The 20,083-nt window shown below is 44.1% G+C and overlaps 1 protein-coding gene across 7 annotated transcripts in view; it reads left to right on the top strand.

Annotated features, from left to right (window-relative positions):
* Nucleotides 1–20,083, top strand: part of TUB (TUB bipartite transcription factor) — a 160,833-nt gene that overhangs the window by 79,067 nt on the left and 61,683 nt on the right. Inside the window, exon 1 of one of the 7 annotated variants that reach the window (XM_061462985.1) lies at nt 12,104–12,535. The exons of the other annotated variants lie outside the window; for them this stretch is intronic. Coding sequence (XP_061318969.1) covers nt 12,498–12,535 — 38 coding nt within the window. The 5' untranslated portion in view covers nt 12,104–12,497. Of the gene's footprint in view, nt 1–12,103; nt 12,536–20,083 lie in introns of those variants that run through there. 7 annotated transcript variants of the gene reach the window in all.

The following is a 20,083-nucleotide window of genomic DNA, read 5'->3' as shown; positions in this document are numbered from 1 at the left end:
TCAAAAGTTAACATTTTCTTATACTTACTTATTTTACAGGGATATGTACATGTAGGTGTCAGCTTGATATTATTTGTTCAAAACCTGATATCAGACAGGATCTCAGTGGAGCTAGACAAGTTCAAACTGAAGTGACTAAATTGAAAAATCACGCTGGGTGGCAAGGGAGCTCTATCCTGTTATTGCAGAACAGATTTTATTTCAGTGTGTTTCCCATCAGTATTTATGCTCCACAGCCTCACAATAAAGAAACAGAAATGTATTTATTGGAATGAAAACAGATGAAATACAACAAGGGAAAGAAAGCTTTCATGGAGAGATGGCGAGGATCTAACATGTAAAGGCTGCAATAAATGTTTCATACACCAATTTGTCTCCTCCCCAGAGTTTCATCTCCAAATTTTTCACCTTTGCCACAAAACTTTCTTGGTACAGTTGAAATTGGGATATCAAAATTAATACCTGTTTTTCTTACTGGGAAACAAGATTTAACCTGGGCTTCTTTCTGTTGAAGGCACAAGGACAGTGGACTTGGCATAAATCTCATCCAAAGTCCACGACAATGAGTTGAATTATCTCTATCATGTCTTTGGTATTACTGAAGTGTTTATGGAGAAAATTAAAATTCAAGGCTTTGATTTTATTTGGCTTTTTGTAAGCATTTTCTTCATTTTGGTGTGTGAAAGTTTTAATGCCTTTATTGTCATCCCTGGAGTTTATTCTGAAATTGTTTCAACACATTCCAGAACTCACTGCTTGGGAAGAAATCCACTGAACTTGCTGAATTGCAGCTCATTATACAAAACCTCAGCATTTGCATCTGGTCCTGGTTAGCTGCAGTTTGATTTTCAAACAAACAAACAAAATATCCTAGATATGCTCACAACTGATCAGAGCTTTAAACAGAAAAAGGTTCATGAACTTTGTCAGGAACTCTAGGTTTGTAATGAATGCAGGTAAGTTTTATTTGGCATGGTCTTACTTCAAATATGATAGCTTGATTTTAGATATATTGGAATGGAAAAATCTAAACCACTTCTGTAGTTATGCCAGCACAAACACATCCCTGTTCCTTGTCATTTGGAGCTTAAAATTAGAAATGTCCAAGCCAATAAAGGTAAACCCAGAATCCTTACATGTTTCTGCCAAATCTGTCCTGGTTGTGCCATTGTAAGATGAAAAATGCTGAAGTGTTTTCTGCACTGTGTTTGAGCTGATCCGAAGACTGTCAGCTTTTGCCCTTTTAAGTGACCTAAAAAGTAAAGATCAAGTTAGTCTCTTGGATGTCTTATGAAGGGATTAGGAACTGTGAATTAGGATGTGTTATACACAGCATAAAACCAGCATGGCTCTACAAATTAGAAAATCTATGATAAGCATTACTGTGCTTCTCCTTTTTCTAAAATCAGCCTTTTTTGAGGTCAGCTAAGAAGGCAAATGAGACAGGAATTTAACTGAATACATATCCTGAGCCCACTATAGCAGCTGTGAGGTGTAGGAAACCTTCCAAACCACACAACATGCAGACCTTTCCACAGGTAGCACACAAGGTTCGAACAAGCTGTGCTCAGTGCAGAAGCAACAGTGGCTCTAGAAAGAGAAGCAATAGGAATATAGATAGATAAAAACCTCTCTGTAAAAGATACTCTATGCACTTTTTCAATTCAGTATATACATTTACTACTTGATTATTCTTTTTCTTTCATGGGCTAAATTACAAGGAATTAATTATTCCAACATGAGAAAATTAGACTTTTAAAAGTTATTAATCTGTACATTTAGGAAAGAGCTAACTTCAGTTTCTTATTTTACTGCTTGCTTAGGTTCTCCAAACCCTCTGTCAACAGAGTCCTTCTGCTTTAATATCTTGCTCTCTACTCAGACTGCCAGAAGGCTTTCAGTTGCAAATGCAGGCGTTTTCAACTGTTAGATATAGTTGTGTTCTATTATTCATCATCTCAATCAAAAAATGAATTAGTAGGACAGTTCCTTTACACAGAGGACAAAATAGGAATAATTGGAAAGGTAGCACACTGGACATAGAGGAAGATGGTACTTGGTGAGACATATTTGGCAGTGGAAGAGCTAGGTTTGCATCTGTGTTGCTGCTTTCCATCTGTTTCATGTATCTGTTATCAATATCGTAGCCAATTTTGGTTTAAAGTATAAGTTTTATTAAACTGAGTAAGCGATAGCAGATAAAACAGCGCTGGGTGCGCCGGGGAGTCCCCCGCTCCACCCAAGACGTGCACACGCGGTCCCTGGGAGGTGGTCCTTTATCTTTTTCGGTTCAAGGCCCCAGCCAACCCTGTTGCCCCTCCTCACTCGGTTGTTGACATGGCTCTTCCCCATTGGTTCCCTTTGTTGCAGGGGTCTCATTACCGAGAAGTTTCGGGAAGTTTTGAGAAGCTCCCAGAGGCTTCGAGAAGCCTCCACTGCCAGCCTCTTCACCGTTGCAGCCCCCGCCCCTCAAGCGTTGCAACAAGACACCACTTCGAGCCACCCAGCCCCCTTTTCTCTCTCACAATCCTGTGCAACAATACAACTGACCCCCCCCCCCCCCCCCATTACTTACAGAGTACAACAGTTACAGAGTCAAAAAGGAGTATTGTTTCACATAAGGACAGCCACGGAGAGCCTCCCTCTCCCCAAACTTCTTGATGAACAAACCCCACACATTACAATTCCCCCCTTTTTCTTTTCATCATTTTTGTTCATCAAACCGTTATAACACATCTTGGCTTAACAGCAATGAATTTTCTTGTTCTACAGGTTCATATTTTGTTCCTATCAGCATTAGGTGAGCTGCTTCGAGTCTACCTCATGCAATTTCTAATATTTTATTAAAAATACATGGTCCAAATGTTAATCCCAATATAGTTAATATCAGGTGACCTGCTATTGTTGACAGTAAGGTTGTAAGCCAGGAGGATTGAGTAAACCAAGATTCATACCAACTGCGTTGTGCCTCTCGTTCATCTTTTTTCCAATCCTTCTCGTAATTTGGTCATAGTATCCTGTACCACCCCTGTGTGATCTGCGTATACACAGCACTCTTCCTTAAGTGCTGCACATACCCCTCCTTGTTGTAAATACATTAAATCTAGTCCTCTTCGGTTTTGTAAGACCACTTCTGACAGCGATCCAATGGATTTTTCTAAGGCCATTACTGATTGTTCAATTCTTACCAGGTCTACTGCTATCCTCAGTGCTTTAAATTCTTGGCTTTGTTGTATCAATGAGGTTACTCCTGTGCCTACTCCCATGCCCCCCAAGATCATTAAAGTGGCTATTGTTAATGCCGTGAATGGATCTCGTTTAGTCAGGTGGTGTCCCTGAGTAATGTATGCATTGTAAATAAAGTTCTCAGGGTGATAAAACATTTTAGGGACTACTGTTACTTGAATACAGAAGTCTGAGGATTCATTAAAATGTTTTAACGACAGTCAAGGTGTAACTCCTATAGGCGCAAACCCACTTGGTGTTATCAGCTGGTACTAATCATTTTGCAGGTTTCTCAGGTCTTTTTGACCCTATTTTATCAGCATTGGCACATAACCTCTTTTTGTGTTCTGGAATTTTTCCTATACACAGGCCTTTTCCTGTCACTTGGGTTAAGGTGATTCCTGGTTTTTCTGCGTCCCACATACACTGTGCTGGATTAGTACCATTTAGGCATTTAGGTTTCTTAGTTACTCCAACAGCCTCATAAAAGGGTGGTTTCACCCCATAACACAACCAACAGTGTTCTGTAAGATTTGGATTGGTATTGTTCAACACCAAGTAACTAGCATGCATTAACTTCCAAAGGGGATTAATTTCAGGGGTTTTGTTACGGGTTGGGTTATTCCCAAGGGTTTCATCAGGAGTTTGGGTGATTCGGGTAATCTTCATTTCAGGAGTTATTGTTATATTGTCTATTTTAGGAATTCTTGTTGTACTATCCATTGTTCCTTCAGCCAAATCATCAGTTAATATCTGGTTAGGGCCTACTGGCAGTGGATCATTTGGGACGACTTCCTTTTTTGTGAGAATTGAACCGCCCTTATCTGTCCCTGGTTCCGTATACCTCACTCCCCACACTCTTCCAATTATCCATCCTACGTCTTCAGGGCTGGTGACATTTAAGAAGAGGTATCTGCATTTTCCACGTCCTCCCCACCCTTGTGGTGGTCTGCACCCATATGGACCCCACTGCACCTTTAGGTACCTGTCTATACCACTACCCGGTATCTAACCAGGGGCTATGGTCTCACAACCCCAATAACTGCAGTAATATTGATTAGGGTAGTCACAATATCCCTTTCCAGGATTCAAACTAGGGCACACATAGAATCCCAGGTATTCCCAGCATCGGGGTCTCGGGACAAGCTGACATAGGGTAGCATTAATGCTTGGTTCTCCCGGTGTTATTTGGGTTGCGATAACCTGTTGGTCCTCAAATCGGAGTAGGGTCCACTTAAATGGTTGGTGGGGTTGGTAGTTCATTCCCTTAGCCCATGTTTGTGGTATACATATTGTAAGTAGAATAAGCAGTATGTCTAGGATGTGCCAAAAAGGGTGGAATCTTTTCCATTTTTTTGTTGTTAATAGTTTTGGATCAATTATACCAATATTATCCCTCCAATTAGAACCTTGGATATACTTGTTATAAGGGACTTCCAAGTCCCTTTGGGCATTGAGGCAGTTCTTCCAGTATCCCGTATAGCTCTAATGACAAGAGTCAGTTCTCCACAGTATTTTACCTCTCTACCTGGCCCGTCGACTTGGTTGCTTCGAACCACGTGGGATAACATCTTCTCGGTAGCAGGGGTAGTCTTCAGGAGAGGGGGTGCTATTTCGGGTGTTTGCCTCCGTTTATACAGTTCCCTTACCTGGTTCCTTTTGGAGCAATATTTTGATATATTCAATTTATATATATAACTTAATGTATTCGATTACCACCGTTCTTGGCACTCTTACAGACAACCGATTTCACACCAATCTCAAAATGTTATTATTGTTATTACATATCCCAGTCCCCTTTATGTCCATTTAAACCTTCTTGAGGGTGACTTTTAGATCTCCAGGTGGGCTCACAACTTCCCAAGACTGGTCCAAGTCTCTGATAGGTCCTTTTACACGGCTTGCATGAGTCCAACCCTTCTCTGCCGTCCAGATGGCGGTTTCTGTGGTGAGTAAAACAAGATAGGGTCCTTCCCAACGAGGGATTAGTGGGGATTCCTTCAAAGTTTTAATTAGTACCTTATCCCCTGGTTTTATAGAATGAATGTGCATATTTAACGGAGGTCGTTGAGATATCATACCTCGTTTACGTAACTCCTCTCTTCGTTTGGTTAGATGAATTAGGTATGGTCTCAACATTATGTCTTCAATTATTGGATGTTCAACTGGCATTTCCATATTATAAGGCATACCATATAACATTTCAAAGGGAGAAACTCCCAAATCGGACCTGGGTTGTGTTCTGATGTTTAACAAAGCTAGTGGTAGACATTTAGCCCAGGAGAGTTTTGTTTCTATCATGATTTTAGTTAATTGTTTCTTGATTTCTCCGTTCATTCTTTCCACCCGTCCTGAGCTTTGGGGATGCCAAGGGGTGTGATACTCCTATTTTATGCCCAGTTGATTGTTTCCCTAATTACCTTTGAAGTAAAATGTGGGCCTTTGTCTGAGTCTATGGCCTCAACAATTCCATATCTTGGAATTATAAGTTCTAAAAGAATTTTTACCACAGTTCGTGTCGTTGCCCGGGAGGTGGGAAATGCCTCTACAAAATGGGTTAGATGATCTACCATCACTAAGAGGTATTTGTAGTTACCACTCTTAGGCATTTCAGTAAAATCAATCTGTATTTGTGAAAAGGGTCTTACAGCTAATTCACGACCTCCTGGAATTGTTTTTTGTTGATGTTGTTTGTTTACCCTTTGACAAGTTAAACAGGATCTTACTATTTCCTTTGCTATATCATATATTCCTATACACATATACTGCAGGGCAAATTGGTTGACAAGGGCTTGGGTTCCCCAATGTGTTTTTTCATGCACTCTCACCATAATTTGGTGAGCTAAAGTATTTGGGACAACTTGTCTCCCATCTTCTAATTTCCATTTGCCTTGCTGTTCTTCTAGACCCATTTTAGTCAATTTTTCTTTTTCTACTTGAGTAAATTTATGTGCATCGTTTATTTTTTCAGACTCCATAGAGGAGTTTGGCATTATTTTTACAACCCCCAGAGCTGCCCGCTTTGCCTCCATGTCTGCTAAATTGTTTGTTTCCTCTTATCTCAAAGGTTGTTCCTTTTTGGTGTCCTTTTATATGGAGTACCGCAATGCTTTCAGGTTCTCTCAGGGCCTGGAGGATTTGAATTATTAGTTCTTCATGAATTAAGCCTTTTCCTTGAGAATTTATCAATCCTCTTTCCTCCCAAATTTTTCCGAAAGTATGTACTGCACCATATGCGTATCTAGAGTCTGTATATATCGTGCCCCGTCTACTCTTCAATAGTTTTAAGGCCTGTAATACTGCATATACCTCACATGCCTGCGCGGACCAACTGGGGTTCAGGGGTCCCGACTGCACAACACTAAATTTTTCCTGTCTATAATGGCATATCCTGACTTCCTTTTCCCTTCTATCACTCTTGAAGAACCATCTACAAAGAATTTTTCGCCTCCTATTAATTCTTCTTCCTCCAAATCTGGGCATATTTTTACTTGTTCCTCTATATTACGTATACAATCATGTGATAATTCTTGAGCCGGATCCCCATATAAAAATTGAGCAGGGTTTTGGAGGCTCATGCTTTCTAATTCCAATTTAGAAGAAGAAACTAGAATTCCTTCGTATTTGAGGAGCCTAGTATCAGTAATCCATTTGTCAGCCTTCTGCTGTAGTACTCCCCGAATGTTGTGGGGTGATAATACCTTTAATTCCCCCCCAAATGTGTTTTTTCTGGCTTCTTCTACCAGAAGCGCAGTGGCCACCACAGCTTGTAAGCAGGTCGGCCACCCTCTACTGACTGGATCTAACAATTTTGATAGATATCCTATAGGTTTTTTCCATCCGGCCCAATCCTGCGCCAAAACCCCATACCCGGTACCCTCATCTACGTTTACAAACAAATAAAAAGGTCTTTTTAGATCAGGTGAACTTAGGACAGGTGCATTTTTTCCTAATGTCGATCCATGAACTAACTACAAATTGGGCCTTAATTAATGCTTGCCCAACCGGCGTGTCGGGGTCTACTCCTGAATATAGCTGGAAACCCTTTCGCAAACGCTCCAGCCATTCTGTGGGAGTTTCATCCTTTTTCTGATGTTCGCTAAAAGCCTTATTGATATTGTGGCCTCTGGGGACCGAGTCTCTTACACCTTGGATTATTATAGTCCTCAGGTCTTGCATACGACCCCTGTGTATTTCATTTTGGTTATTCCAGGTAGGTCTCTGTAGAGGCCATTTTATATCAGCTGCGGGACCCTGTTGGTGTTGTTGGTCCCATATTCTCATGCCGGCTCTCCTGATCATATCCCTCTCCTCGGCTGTAAACAAAATCCCCAGTATCGCCTGCAACTCCTCCCAAGTATATATATTAGGTCCTAGGAATGGATCCACTCTCTCTGCAACCCCCAAGGGATCTTCCAGCAAAGTCCCCATTTCTTTCTTAAATTCCCTAGCATCTGCTGAATTCAAGGGTATTGAAACATATCCCACTTCTGGGTGTGCCCCTCCCATTGATATTTCCCTTAAAGGGTATAGCGAGGCTTCAGTTTGTTTCTTGCTTTTACTTCGTGTGACTGGTCCCTCGGTCTCAGAAGTATCAGGGGGTGCCTCCGGGTCCTCACACGGAGCACTTGGAACATTAGAGGGAGTCTCGGGTGGGGGCAAAGGCTGAGGTGGAGGAGGTATATATGGTGGGGGCGACATGGGAACCTCCTCCTCTGGCCTAGTCTTTTTTCGTCCCCCTTTTTCTTTTAAGGGGTATAGATTGGCTCTGGTCTCTGATCCTATCCACAATTGGGCATATTCACTTTCTTCCAAATCAAAAGGCTCTTTCGAATTGACATAGATATTCAGCCTGACATATCCAATTTTCAAAAGACCCATATACTGGCCAATATAGGTGATCAGTCCTAATCTGTTTACCCCCCCATACTTCCATACAATAATGTATCATTTTTGCCCTGTCTTTCCCTTTTCTTGAGGGATAATCATTCCAATACTTAATCATTAAACCTAAAGGACTATCTGGAGGTATCTGAGGTAACTTTAATCTCTCCTTAGAACCTCCCATGGGATCAGAACCCTTACTCTTTTTCTGTCCCATCTTCTGGTGTGCCTTGTTTCACTCAGTCTTTCGTATGTCCTCTCCTGGTGGCCCAGTCCCTTGCGGGAGATGGGAACCGCACTACTAAGAGGTCCACACTCGCTTCGTCCGCACTTGGACGTCTCACTCATGCACACACCGGGATCCCAACCCCAACCAAACGGATCTCAGTTTCACAATATACTCACATCCTCTTCGTTCGGGCTTCTGTCCTCTTCGTTCGGGCTTCGTGCGGGCTTCGTGCACAAAATTAAGGGGTTGCCGGCTTCATCTTTTCTCTGCTATCAAATTTTGGGTTCGTCGGTGGAAAAGCTGGCAGAATGAACCACAAACAGGGGGCCACCCCTGAGAGTGGGCCCCCCCCCCCTAGAATATGAGTCCAGTCACAATTTCTCCATCCGAGTCACAGCATCAATTTGTTATCAATATTGTAGCCAATTTTGGTTTAAAGTATAAGTTTTATTAAACTGAGTAAGCGATAGCAGATAAAACAGCGCTGGGTGCGCCGGGGAGTCCCCCGCTCCACCCAAGACGTGCACACGCGGCCTCTGGGAGGTGGTCCTTTATCTTTTTCGGTTCAAGGCCCCAGCCAACCCTGTTGCCCCTCCTCACTCGGTTGTTGACATGGCTCTTCCCCATTGGTTCCCTTTGTTGCAGGGGTCTCATTACCGAGAAGTTTCGGGAAGTTTTGAGAAGCTCCCAGAGGCTTCGAGAAGCCTCCACTGCCAGCCTCTTCACCGTTGCAGCCCCCGCCCCTCAAGCGTTGCAACAAGACACCACTTCGAGCCACCCAGCCCCCTTTTCTCTCTCACAATCCTGTGCAACAATACAACTGACCCCCCCCCCCCCATTACTTACAGAGTACAACAGTTACAGAGTCAAAAAGGAGTATTGTTTCACATCAGGACAGCCACGGAGAGCCTCCCTCCCCCGAGACTTCTTGATGAACAAACCCCACACATTACATATCCATAGCTGAACCTTTAAAGCACTGTTTTCCTAACAGGCTACCTTGCCCGTCAAGCTGGTATCTGAAACTAATTAAGTATGGCTTTTGAAAAGTACAATTCTCTTTACAGATAGCACTTAAAAATCATAATTGTGTGAAAGGGTTACTTGTTACATTCTGGTATTTTTTCCCTGTTTTTGTTGTAGAAGTAGTGGGGGAAACTGACACCTGCAAAAAACAGGACTTCCCTGAGCTGTTGAAAATTATTAGAAATGTCAGTGAGCAGATCTGTACCTCACAGTCAATCTTGAGGCTTGTTACACAGCAAAATGAACACCTTGGTCACCCACCCACCAAAGATTTTCTTGAAATTCTTGCCCTCTCATTCAGAGTCAGCTCTGTGTGCCATGTAGACAAAGCAGTGACATCCATAGGAGACTGGTGAGTTGGGATCTTGCTCTGAGTTAGAGAGGTGCAATAGCCCTGCTCTTAACACTGCCAGCTTTAGAGGGCTGAGATTCACCTTTCTGCTCAGCTCGCTGGCTTCCAAAATGGGGGCAGAGCACTGCCAGTGAGAAAGAACTAAAGCTGGGGAGTGAAGCAGTCTAAAAGCAAGCCTCCCAAGATGGTAAAGGGCTAAGGGAGAATCAGGGTGGGGGAGGATGAGGAACATGGTTGGAAGCATAAATAAACCCTATCAGAGTTTTTCCCTTCTCCCCATGCGATTTTCCTGAGCTTTTTTCTCCTTCATGTCAGCTCTCCCTGATTTACATTGTGCTCTGCACAATCCCATCTTCCAATACACCCTGACAGCCTCCCATTTTGAACATCTAGTAAACCCCATATCCTTTGCATTTGTTAACACAAACATGGTCTTGGGCTGTTTAAATGACAGTGAAGCATTTCCATATTTCATATCCTTTAAAGGCTCAGAGGGATCTTTTTGATGTGTTCACATTAGTTCATCTATCAGACTTTACACTTATGGCTCTTTGAAAACAGATATTCTAATCATCACCTTTGAGAGCTTTTGACTCCCATGACACAAAACTCTTCTAGTTTTCATCCTCCTTTTCTACAGAAGCCTCAGTAAAAGGGTATGTTTACAAAGCACTCATCTTAGTGGCGGGAGACGGGATCTCTCCTGCAGCTGCCTCCTCAGCAACCACCACTGCGAGTACGTGGTGAAACCTGTTGGTTTACAGTGCCAGGTTGTGCTTGACTGGAATGCAGGTCTGTGAAGTCCAGTGCCTGATGCTGGTCAAAAACCCAGCAAACTATTCACATAGATGTGAGGGAATTTTTCCTAAAAAGTAGATCTCATTCTGACTTTTGGAAAACATTTAAATTATGGTTTCTGGCTTTAAAACAAAATAGCCTCTCAGAAGTTTCCAACAGTGAAGAAACTGGTAACATTCCTGTTATCTGTTAAGCATGCCATTTTCTCTTGGTTCTTGCTGGCTTCCTGTCCCTAGCCATGTTCTTTGGTAGCAAACTCTACCACATGTTCATGTTGCCTGAAAAACTAGCTCTTTCAATTGTTTTTTAATTTGTAAAATCGTAATAGTCTCCTTGGGTTTTTATGCTATAAAACCAAAACCAGAAGTTCTTTTTCTAGTGTTCTGCTCCACTATTTCTAAACACTTTCCTCTAAACTCCCTACTTTCTTAGGTGAACATTTTTTTTCACTCTCCACTCAGACACGCACCTTTCCACAGCCTTAATCATTCATCTTTCTCTCTAATTCTGCAATACCTTGCAATGGGATAATCTGCGCCATACCCTTCTTCCACATGAGTTCACACCATGAAGACTAATGTTGCAAACTGGTGATGGCTTCGCAGGTCAGAGCTTCATGTCTTTGTCACTTGGGTGTCCCTTTCCATCTCAGCTTCTCCGTTTTAGCCTCTTTAGGGCACAAAAGGTGGCCACAATTAACTCTTTGGTGGTTTATCCTACAACTCCTGTTCTGTGTGAAAAGGTGACTTCAGCTAACTCATAAAAGTCTTTTCTTTAAGTATCTCCACACAGTACAAATGTTACCAGCAACAAAACTTCTGAGTTTTGCCATTATTCAAAGAGATTATATATTTCATCCATCTTCATCTTTCACTTATTCCTTCTTTCTTCAGAGAGTTTTTTCCACAAAGTCAGGAATTGTTTCTGTAAGCGTATAGTCTGACACAGATTAAGGGGACGAGGAGGATTTACAATAGTTTAAATGGACTTTATTTCTGCTCTGGCTGTAAGGCTGGAGCAGAGCTGGTCTAACAGCCTGTAGGACACTTGTGTAGCGACAGGCGGGGGTCTCAGGGAGCCGTGACCGTGCTTTGGGCAGCCAGCCCCAGCCTCCCACCATGCCGGCGCTCACAGCCATGCTGGTCCCAGCTGAGGTGGGCGGCAGACACCATGTCCCTGCGGCTCTGCATCAACTGCGAGGCGCCTGTCCGGCACCAGCGAACAGAAATCACCGCTTTTCCCCTAAGGGCCGCGTTAAGATTTTACAAGCAGACCCCGTGCCGTGGCTCCTCAGCCATTTTGGGTCGAGCTGCTGAAACTGACAGACTTTGCCAGTAGGGCTGCCGGAGAAGCGCCTGGGCGCAGGATGCTTCCTCCTCGCACCTTTTCCGCCTCAGCCGGCTGCCAGGGCCGCACGCCCGCTGCCCGCGCGGAGGGATGCCCCGCACATGCCCAGTGGCGGGGCGGGCGCCGGCCGTGAGTCAGTTGCGGCGCGGCTGACGGGCAGGGGCGGGCTCGACGCGGGGGCCGGTTCTGCTCTGCTCGTCCCGGCCCGCCTCGCCCGGGCGATGCCTCCGCGCGGCGGCGGCGGCGGCGGCAGCAGCGGGGGGGCGGGCGGGTAGCGGCAGCGGGGACGAGGGCTGCTGCCCTGCCTTGCCCTGCCTTTCCCTGCCCGCCGCTGGCCCTTCCTCCGCCCACCTCCCACCCCTCCTTCCCCGCTCCTGCGCCCGACCCAGCCGCCGCTCCGGGCAGGGAGGAAAGGCTGGGAGCCGCCTCCCGCTGCCCCTGGCCGCCCCCCTCCCCATGCAGCCCGGCCCGCAGCTGGGAGCTGGGAGGATGTTTCTGCGGCCGCTGCCGGGATAACCGGCGCGCCGTCCGCCCCCGCCCCGGACGGAGGATGCTGCCCGCGCTGTGGCGGGTTCCGACTCGGGCAGCAGCGGCCGCGTCCCTCTCCTCGGCTCCGGGCAGCGTCGCCGCGGAGAGATGACTTCAAGGCACCAGGCGGACTGGATCCCTTACAGGTAGGGGGGACCCCCCGCCGGGCTGTGAGAGCGGCCAGAGGGACCGGAGCTGCTCCTGGATTGGAGTCGCTGCCCCCCGGCGGCTTCGGGGGATGGCTGCCGGAACCCAGCCCAGAGCAGATCTGGCTCCGGCGGCGGAGCCGAGGGTCCGGACCATGCCCGGGGCGCTGAGTAGAGGCGGTGAGGAGCGGGTCGTGGGCCAGCCCCATGCCTGCCGGCTGGCGGCTGCTCTCGGAGGAGGCCCGGTGTCGCTTCCCAACTTCGGGCGGTCCCGCTCCGCGAAGTTAAAGCGCTAGTTTCTGGGGGGAGCTGTCAGGCCCGCGGAGAGAGGGAGAGCAATCCTCCGCGCTTCCGCCCGTAGTGACCCCCTCCCGGGTGGGCCAGGCGGCAGCAGGCGGGGCGCTGCATGGTCGGTGGCGGCCTCGACCCTCGTCTGCGGAGACCCCGGCCCCGCCGTGCGCTGCCGGCTCAGCGCCCGCTGCGCGTTCCGCTGGGCTCCGCCGAGAGTGAAGCTGCGCAGGGCGAGCCGAGCAGCGCGCGGGCGCTGCTCCCGCTTCCTCGCGGCGCGGAGCTCCCGGGTCCGTTGGTGCCGCCATGGCGCGGAGCGGGATCGCCATGGCAGCGCCCGGCGGCCGGCTGCCATTGGCTCCGCCGTTGCCATAAGCTACGGGAGCCGCCGCGCGGCGGCTGCTGCTGCCCGGGAGCCCCGTGCGTCAGCGGCGGCGGGGAGCGGGAGCCGGCCCCGGGACGTGCGGCGGTACGGGCTGGCCCCCGGCCCGGCGGTGCTGGAGCGGCTCCTGCGTGCCCTTCCGTGCCTACCACAGCGCCCGGCTCTGGAGCGGGAGCGTTTGCTGGTGGAAGATGAGAACAGCTCGTTTCTGGGTCGCCGGTGCGAGGGGAAAGCGAGCCAAAGCAGGTCTAGCTCCGGGCGGGCTGGGCTGGGCTGGGCTCCGAAGCAGGAATAAACCCATTTCTGCATTTGCTTTTCAGAGTGGCATTAGGGTTCTGAGGCTTCTTAGTCTTCATGAAAGTATCTTTTCCAAACTGAATCGTCGCAGAAAGGAATCACAGGCGTTTAAAAAGGTGCTCTGGATAAGCAGCGTGTTTGTTTCATTTGGCTGGTTGTAAATAAGGTAGATACAGTAATGTAAATATTTTCCTTCTTTTATTTTGTAAACACTCATGAAATAAAAAATATTTCCAGAGTGTGCTTTAAAACAAAGACAGATGTTTAAACAGCTCAGTTGTAGTTTGCCCTGTTCTAAATGACAATATTTATAGCGACCATATGCCACAATAAGTGCAACCTAAACACAAATAAATCACTCCTTAATACACAGAAAAAACCCCGACCTGATAGACGCACAAATGGAAGTCTGCTGCTTCAATCTGTGTGCATGATTGATAGTTCTAATCAATAGAAGAATCAGAAAGAAAGAAATTGATTGCAATGAACCTGAGAATATTGCGGCTCTGTCCAAAAGCTGCTTCAGACCATGTGCTTTATAAGATGTAACAAATTGGCAATAAGGCTTCAAAAATGAGTAGCGGATGCATTCTGATGTAATTTTGAAGCCCTGTAATAATGGCAAAAATACCACAAGAACAGCTGTTCGTGGCTCTTCCCAGCAGCAGAGGAACTGTTTCTCTGTTCTCCCGCTGTACATGAGGCTCTTCAGAGGCCAGTGCCAAAAGTTTGCTGAGCAGTTTTGTAGCTGTGGCCTTGAAGAAGGAAATAAAGCATCTCTTCAGTTCCTGCTTAGTGCAGTTCAGATAAGCAAAGGGAGGCAAAACAGTAGATTTTCAGAGAAACACAGATCTGATAATGCTTATATCTTTTCTAATATGCTATTGAATGTTAACCATATCGAATTGCTGAGGACTGCCCTAGACCAAAAGGCAAACAAACCACGCTTCTGCTCTGAAAGTCTTTGTCTAGGCTTCTAAAATAGAGTTCTCTTAAGAAGTTGGCTTATTTTTGATTCTTCAGAGCTACTTCCTGAGTTAGCAGTATAGCATTGCAAATCTCATTGAGCTTGCTTGTTTAAAGCATCTTCCAGGATCTCCTGAGCGTGTTTACACAGAAAGCGATAGTTTCTGAGTGCACATGTGGCTGAGATTCCACATGAAAACACTGCATTAGCAAATTAGGTCAGAGAACCGTTTTGTACGAGTGAAACACTATGAGAGGGAGAGGCCTGATGTGCACCCCTCGGGATAGTTCATCTGCTCTTCCACCTTCTTTATGGCCTGGGTGGCATGTGACAGCTAGCAATTTCTCTGCTGCTAGTGTGGGGGACAGGGCACAGGCTCTTGGGCATGCTGAAGTCTGTAAAGACATATGTGACATATCCTGAGCCTCACTGATGTACAGTATGGTAGAAAATACTGCGAGCCTTTCTCCGAGCTTGGCAAAGCGCTTTCAACTTTGGCATGGACTTTAAAATGTTAGCAAGACTCAAACCTGTATTGTTCCTCCTGGCATTCGGTTGTACATGCAGCTGTATACCTGAATTAATTCAAGCAGAAAAGTGTGGTATTTTTTCTTCAGTAGAATGTCATGTTTTTCTTTACAAGTGAAAGGAGACAGAGGGAATCAGTTCTGTGTGTGTTGTGCACAACTCATTAAGCAATCCACCTGCATGTCCAAAGCTCACAAAATCATAGAATCATAGAATAGTCAGGGTTGGAAAGGACCTTAAGATCATCTAGTTCCAACCTCCCTGCCATGGACAGGGACACCTCCCACTAAACCATGTCACCCAAGGATCTGTCCAACCTAGATTATACTTCCACTTTCAAGATGCTGAGAATGTTTTGGGTGAATTAGCAAAAAACAGAAGGCAATTCTTTCAGTGTTAGTGCTAGCTTTTTATACTGAGGTGGATAAAAGAGTCATACTATTTGTGAGTTTGCTATTTTGGCATTTTGCTCTTAATGTCTTCTCTTATATATTCTGCTTTTGAAACGCTAATAGTCATAGGGTGAGGGGATTTGAGTTCACTAATATTATGAAATACAATCAAAAGTTTTTTAGAAATAAATATATGGCATTTATTTTCATGAAACTGCATAGATAGAACGTCGAATATATGATTAAGCACTTCCACAAGCCTACACACCAAATAAAATGAGCTAGGAATTATTCTTAAAACTTAATCCATTTAAAACAATATTTCTGTCCTTTATTACTAAGAATCAAAATAGTTTAGACTCCAGTAAAAAGTCAGTTGCAGTTCATGTAGCTGCTCCCAGCCCTTAAGAGGTGGCTCCTGATGGCACTTAAAAGCAAGATGTAACTTCTTGAGGAATTAAGTTCTCAAGCACAGTACTGTTTTCCTTTGGTATCCTTTAGCAGTTTCCAGTAGAAAATAGCAGAAATATCTTGGAATCATTACAGATTCACAGGAGTTTGTTGTTGTTTTTTTTCAAAAGTACACTTTGTTTTCCTATCCTTTTCCTGAACTCATTTTAATTGGTAGAATTTCTGAAATTAACATACTCATTTTTATTTTATGCTAGTCTGCCTGGAGTAAGTGAACACATTCCTCATACTGCATAACTATAGTTAGATGACTCTTGCTTGCTAAGATAAAAATATCAGTCACAGTAAGGTCCCAGTCCCTGTTATTATTTATTATTATGACTTCTTATATTTTCACTTGTTTCTTTAACAATAAATCTTAATACTATAACTTAAAAAGCAGCATTTGCAAAACAATCTCACCTGTTTAATGAGAAATATATGAAGACTGTCAGCTGAAAAGCACAGTCCACAGAGAAATGAGTTTGCTGCAAGTCCCCAGAGTTCTTTGTGAAGCTTCTGGAATTCTACTGAGACTTGGTTTGTGCGGGAAAAACCTTCCATAGCCCAAGAGGACCCCATGAACGGTGCCACAGGGGGTCAGGCACTTTGTGCAAAGGGCTCTGTATAAAGCAGATTACACAGCATGCATTTTGCAGTGGCATAATATATCTTGATATGTACATGATGATGGTAATAATATGCCTTATTTTGTGACATTTTTTATTATGCTTAATTTTTGTAGCTTTCATGAACTTGCTCTGAAGTTTTAAGGCTGTGCTTAGATATTGCAGCTATAAAGAGTCACTAGTTATTTACTTGCAAAGTGAAGGATTACAGTTGCATGAAAATTGTGGAGCGCATCGGTGTTGTAAATTCATGAATCATGGCAGTTAGAGCAGGTAAGATTTCAAAAAGTGTGATGTGTAAAGAAGTTGTGAAACAGGACCAGCCTTGAAGACCAGGGGTGTCCCACACTCACTTCCATGCATTTATTTGAGTTATTGGGGTATTATCTATCCTTATGCCTCAACATTTTAAAGGTAACAGTGATAGTAGAGTGCTCACCCTGCTGCAAGGTGCAGTTTGTGACTGAGTGCATCACAGTGCAGACAGGCTCGCTCTCAGCTGCCTGCTGTGGGGAATGGCATGGATAATTTATGAGAGCTGCTTTTTCTGAGGAAAAGGGTACAGAGAGCATGCGTCTCCTCTAAATTAGGCTATCTTGTCTCAGGTTATTATGATGTATAAAATTAGCCTAGTCATGTGCTTTTAAAACATTTAAGTTAGAGCTTTCCCTTAATGGGGGTCTGCGCTCTTATACAGGGCACTACTGCTCTAGTGCATAGAGACTCCAGGTGAGATCAAAGTCCTGTTTTGCCCAGCATTATTGTTAGGGAGCTGTACAAGCACATTGTCAGAGGCAATTGCTACCCTGAAGCTGATAGCCTAAGTTAACCAGGCGGAAAAGAAAGGCGAGGAAAATAACCTATCACTTCAGTTTTACCAGCGAGAGAAATAGAGACCTGTGGAAGTTGTAGGGAATTGGCTTGAACGGAAATGGGACAAGGCTCAAGGGAGATCAGCCTCAGTGCTGGGAGTAAAACCTAGTTGGTCTGTGCTTTGCAGTGTGCCAAGGGTGGATTTAAGTAAGGGGCTGAAGGGTCTTTGCCACTTCTTGCAGGGCGCACTGTGGGCCTTGCAACAGATAAATGGCTTCCCTAACTGCCCTAGGGTATTGTTGCCCCCGACCACTTTTGCCGTATCAACATCCAGATCGAGACTAAAAGTTATTTATTTCATAATTGGCCAGTGGGTTTGTGATAGCGACAGTCATTTTCAGGCTTCTGGCATGACAATCATTTACAAGCCATCTGTGCCAGATTTAGATCACAGCTGGAAAGCGGATATGAAATGTTATGTCGTCTCTTGCAGTTCCCGGAGTTGGGCGGTTTTGACTCTTACGCCTTAGGGTTTTTGGACATTTACATAAAGCGCCATCCATTTAAACATCCAAGCAGCAGCATTTCTGGAAGGTGGTACTTTTTGTTAGTAACTAAAAATTGCCATAGTAGAGAGCTGGATTCTTTTCACACTTCCACCTTGTTCCTCATTCCCTCACACTAATGACTTATTTTCTAATTCATGCTTTTCTGCTCTTTCTCTTTATGAACAGATTTCTTTTTGCTGTTTGTCCCTACATCTTGTTCTCCGTGCCTTTTTTTTTTTCTTTTCTCTTTCCTTCATAATTCATTTTCATGAAAACAGAATTCTAGTTTAGCAGCTATATGGTGCCTGCAGAAGATACCTCCTCTGTAAATGTTTGCTATTTAATTTGTATTTTAGTGTTTGTAACTTTTGAATAATTCCAGCTTCTCATTGTATTACTAAAATAGTTTTGCCATTTTTTGACATTTATTTTTGAGATTATTGAGTTTTTTTTCTTTTTTTTTTGCACAGATTATTAAAAGATTAAGCGTGGATGTTAAAATGAATGTTTATTTTCTATCTCATTGCTGGAGTTTTGCTACTGTCATATGTGAAGGCCAGTAACTGGAATTAGGGGATCCCCTTCTTGGTCATAGTCTGTGTAATGAAAATGTGGTTGGGGGGGGAACAGAAGGACTGTTCTCTCACAGTTTTAAAATCTCTTTTAACATTATGTAGTGGCAGGACAATACCTGCAAGTTCTGAAGACTCTCAGCTGAGAACGTAACACCTCTCTGGGCTCTGTTACCGTTTGTATAATGCTAATAGTATGGAGGTGTACAGCAACAGAGTCTTCAGTCTGAAGAATTTTCAGTTTAGAAGACAAATGCAAAAGAGAGGTACAAGCAAAAAAGATCAGGATGATTGTTGGCATACTTGTTGCTTTCACTTTTGTTAACAGACGTGGTCATCAGCATCTTTTGACTATCCCGTTCTTAAGAAAATTGGAATTAAAGGGGTAGTGCTTAAATAGATATGAAAATGTGCTCCCAGAGAAGGGTTTATTGTGTGCAAAGGTAACTGTGGGAGGTGGAAAGATTGGAGTAATTATTTTGGTACACATAATAAAAAAATGAAACTTTTTTTTTCTGCTGTAGTTGTTTTGCACCAGCTCATTTTATCTAATACTTGATGGTAATGTAGCTTTTTTGTTTTATACCAGTTCAGTAACTGTGGGTGTATTGTGGGTCATCTATGGAGTAATTTCTGTTTAGGTCTACATTGTGTAGCTTTGTGATATTTGTCTTTAAATACTCGGTTTGCTTTGTACCTAAATTGTTTGCTAGATGTATTTATATTTTCTTCCTTTACATTAACAAGAACATAAAATACAGCTTTGCTTTTTTTGGATTGCTAGTAAGTTGTGAGGTTATGTATTTATCTATTATTTACTCTGAAAGGGAAAAAGTGCCCTAAATTCAAGCCGCTTCCTTTGGGGAAATGCAGCAGTGCCTTATACAGCAAATGATAGTAACTGCTTCTGCTAGTACAAGAACTTTGCAGATCTTGGATGCTGATTCTGTGCAGTCAGACTACCACCCTTGTAGTAGTGAGACTACTTCCCTCGAGGTAGGGATACTGTAGCATCTAACACCGTCCTCTGCAACACAGATGTGTGGTTTCTTGCAGGAAGCAGTCACAAAGAGGTGCCACAGAAGCGTTTCTAATGACTTGAAAAGGAATTGGATTGGTTCCACGACTTTCTCTGAGCTCATGTTTTAGCCGAGCAAGTAATGGCAAGCAGTCTGTAATACATTAGTATGAATGTGCAAACGCACTTTGTTTGTGGGTGACATACTTACCTTGCTCTCTGACAATACAAGTGCCCGAGTTATTCTTTCATGGAGTTTTAGCTTGAGTTCTTAGATGTTTACCAAAATTAAGGCTGGGATTGCAGATTTCAGTGGAAGCTTCAAGGTTCCTGTTGAGATGCGTGCTAAGACAAGTTTGTGAATATCATAATTCATAATTAATGTAACTCATTTGACACAGGTAATGAAACCACAGCATGAAGTTTTTAATGGTAATTTTAATTGTAATCACAGTTCTAACTACCTGCAGGTGAAAAATTACAAGATGAAGAAATTCCTTGATTAACTTCAAGTAATGACTGAGTTAGAAACTGTATCTGCAAGTGAAATAGAGATACATCAGTATTTCATCCATTTCATCCATCAAAACAGGTTTGTCTTTCAATTTGGTCTCAGTTTGAAAGCAAAATAAAAAAAGCTAAAAGATGGTATTTCCATTAATGG

Source organism: Pezoporus flaviventris, unplaced genomic scaffold (assembly GCF_033815535.1).
Source record: "Pezoporus flaviventris isolate CSIRO_AGI_PZ_B2104156 unplaced genomic scaffold, CSIRO_AGI_Pfla_v1 ptg000036l, whole genome shotgun sequence".
Classification (NCBI taxonomy): Eukaryota; Metazoa; Chordata; class Aves; order Psittaciformes; family Psittacidae; genus Pezoporus; species Pezoporus flaviventris.
The sequence above is the reverse complement of the archived record's forward strand: the minus strand, read 5'-3'. Positions and strand labels throughout refer to the sequence as shown.